General features: G+C 44.1%; 1 protein-coding gene across 1 annotated transcript in view; it reads left to right on the top strand.

Annotated features, from left to right (window-relative positions):
• Window positions 1-1282, top strand: part of PRPF3 (pre-mRNA processing factor 3) — a 35524-nt gene extending 34242 nt beyond the window's left edge. The window contains exon 16 of the mRNA XM_023519409.1: window positions 923-1282. Coding sequence (XP_023375177.1) covers window positions 923-1069 — 147 coding nt within the window. The 3' untranslated portion in view covers window positions 1070-1282. The remainder of the gene's footprint in view (window positions 1-922) is intronic.
• Window positions 1283-2530: the final 1248 nt, after the last annotated feature.

Genomic DNA, 2530 nt, shown 5'->3' with positions numbered 1-2530 from the left:
TTTTTTTTTTTTTTTTTTGAGGCAGTCTCACTCCCTGTCTTGGGTTCAAATGATCCTCTTGCCTCAGCCTCCTGAATAGCTGGGGCCACAGGTGCCTACCACAATGCAGGGCTTTCAGCATTTTTTTTTTTAAGAGACAGAGTCTCACTTTATCGCCCTCAGTAGAGTGCAGTGGCATCACAGCTCACAGCAACCTCCAACTCCTGGGCTTAGGTGATTCTCTTGCCTCAGCCTCCCGAGCAGCTGGGACTATAGCCACCGCCACAACGCCCAGCTATTTTTGTTGGTTGCAGTTTAGCTGGGGCCAGGTTTGAACCTACCCTCCGTATATGGAACCAGTGCTGTACTCACAGAGCTACAGGCCCCGCTCTCCAGCTTTCTTTTTAAGCCCGCTCTCTCACAGCCTCTAGAGGTGGTATTCTATGACTGATATTGCTGCTGGTGCCCTCTACAAGAATGCTGTTCCAACTAGTAATGTGTCTTTTTTCTGTTGTAGTTCTTTGCAAGTGGCCTACCAGTTCTCTACCACCACAATTGTTTTTTGTCTCTGGGCCCTAAACCTCCTGCTTATATACAGGGTTTCTCTAAGTCTTGTAAAAAGCATTCTTTTAGCCTCTGATTCTATAACTTCTTTCTCGTTAAAGGCCCAAATTTAGTCCTTAGGGACTGGTGGGACACAAATTCCTGGCGAATATAGTCCTCCATAGTCCTGACTTGCTATTACAAAGGATAGAATTCCTCCTGCTCACTCCATCTATAAACTAAAATTCTTATGCAAATGAAATGATGAAAACTGGAGGTTACAATTGCTTTTATCATAAAATCACATTCCGCTAGGCACCTTGCTATACAAATGGTTAGGTTTTATATCTGATTTAAATAAGAAATTATATTTTTATTACATATTTTGTCTCTTTCCCAGGGTACAGCCAAAGACCGGAGCTTTGGAGAGATGAAGTTCAAACAGTGCCCTACAGAGAACATGGCTCGTGAGCATTTCAAAAAGCATGGGGCTGAACACTACTGGGACCTTGCACTGAGTGAATCTGTGTTAGAGTCCACTGACTGAGACTACTGCAAGCCCTTCCTCTCCCTCCTTGCCTTTGTCTCTTCAGTCTTCCCCCTTATTCTACTTCCGAGCCCACCCTGATTGTGTGTGTGACCTCAGAACTGTGCCAAGCAGACACTGGGACAAAGGGAGAATACCCTACTCCTTCCCCAGTCAGCCTGGTATTTCCCTTTATCCCCCTTATGTGCATATGATTAAAGAGTTATTTTTAAACTTGGTGTGATATTTTTCACACACTTGTAGGTATTAGAATTTGGCGCTTAAAGTGATCTTTTTTCCGGACTCCTAGCAGTTGCTGTGGAGAAAACAAATTTTTTTTTTTTTTTTTTTTGAGACAGAGTCTCACTATGTCACCCTCAGTACAGTGCCATGGTGTCACAGTTCATAGCATATTCAGACTCTTGGGCTTAAGTGATTCTCTTGCCTCAGCCTCCCAAGTAGCTAGGACTACAGTCGCCCACCACAACACCCGGCTATTTTTTGTTTTGTTTTGTTTTGTTTTGTTTTGGTTGCCATTGTTGTTTAGCTGGTTGGGGCCTGGCTGTATTCCAACCCTCCAGCCTTGGTGTATGTGGCTGGTGCTGTAACCCTGTGTTACGGGCACCACGCATGGAAAACAATTTTTGTCATTGATATTTACATATATAAATGGATGGATGGATAAATGGAAATTAAGGTCTAATGGAGGCTCACTGTGCCTGTAGCACAGTGGTTACGGCGCCAGCCACATACACCAAGGTTGGTGGGTTCGAACCTGACCTGGGCCAGCTAAATAATAATGACAGCTACAAAAAAAAAAAAAAGCCCGGCATTGTGGCAGGCAGCTATAATCCCTTCTACTTGGTAGGCCAAGGCAAGAGAATTGCTTAAGCCCAAGAGTTTGGAATTGCTATGAGCTATGACACCACAGCACTGTAACAGGGTGACATTGACCCTGTCTCAAAAAAAAAATAAAGTCTAGGGGTGGCACCCGTGGCTCAAAGGAGTGGGGCATCGGCCCCATATGTCAGAGGTGGCAGGTTCAAACCCAACCCTGGCCAAAAACTGCAAAAAAATAAAATAAAATAAAGTCTAATGGAAATGCTTGATCTCATCCTGGAGCAAGAGTGATAAACACTATTTTCCTGGAGCAAAATAAAGCAAGTGGTGTTAATTAGGTAAGAGAGAGGGGACAGATGTCCCTCTGTTAACCTTTAAAATAACAGAGTCACGACAGATGACTTTAGGTCTTGTCTAAGTACTCTTTCCAGGACATCAGTTGCCTTAATGGATGTGTTATGTTGGAATGTATGTTGGGGGTAAAGTGGACACAGAGTTCAAGGAGGATATTATAGGTTAACTATAAAGTGGAATAATTTTAAGAATTTAGCTCACAGGCTTGGCTCCTGTGGCTCAAGTGGCTAAGGCACCAGCCACATACACCTAAGGTGGTGGGTTCGAATCCAGCCCGGGCCCACCAAA

This window comes from Otolemur garnettii, unplaced genomic scaffold, assembly GCF_000181295.1.
Source record: "Otolemur garnettii isolate 467f Iridium unplaced genomic scaffold, OtoGar3 scaffold00174, whole genome shotgun sequence".
Taxonomy (NCBI): domain Eukaryota; kingdom Metazoa; phylum Chordata; class Mammalia; order Primates; family Galagidae; genus Otolemur; species Otolemur garnettii.
The sequence above is the reverse complement of the archived record's forward strand: the minus strand, read 5'-3'. Positions and strand labels throughout refer to the sequence as shown.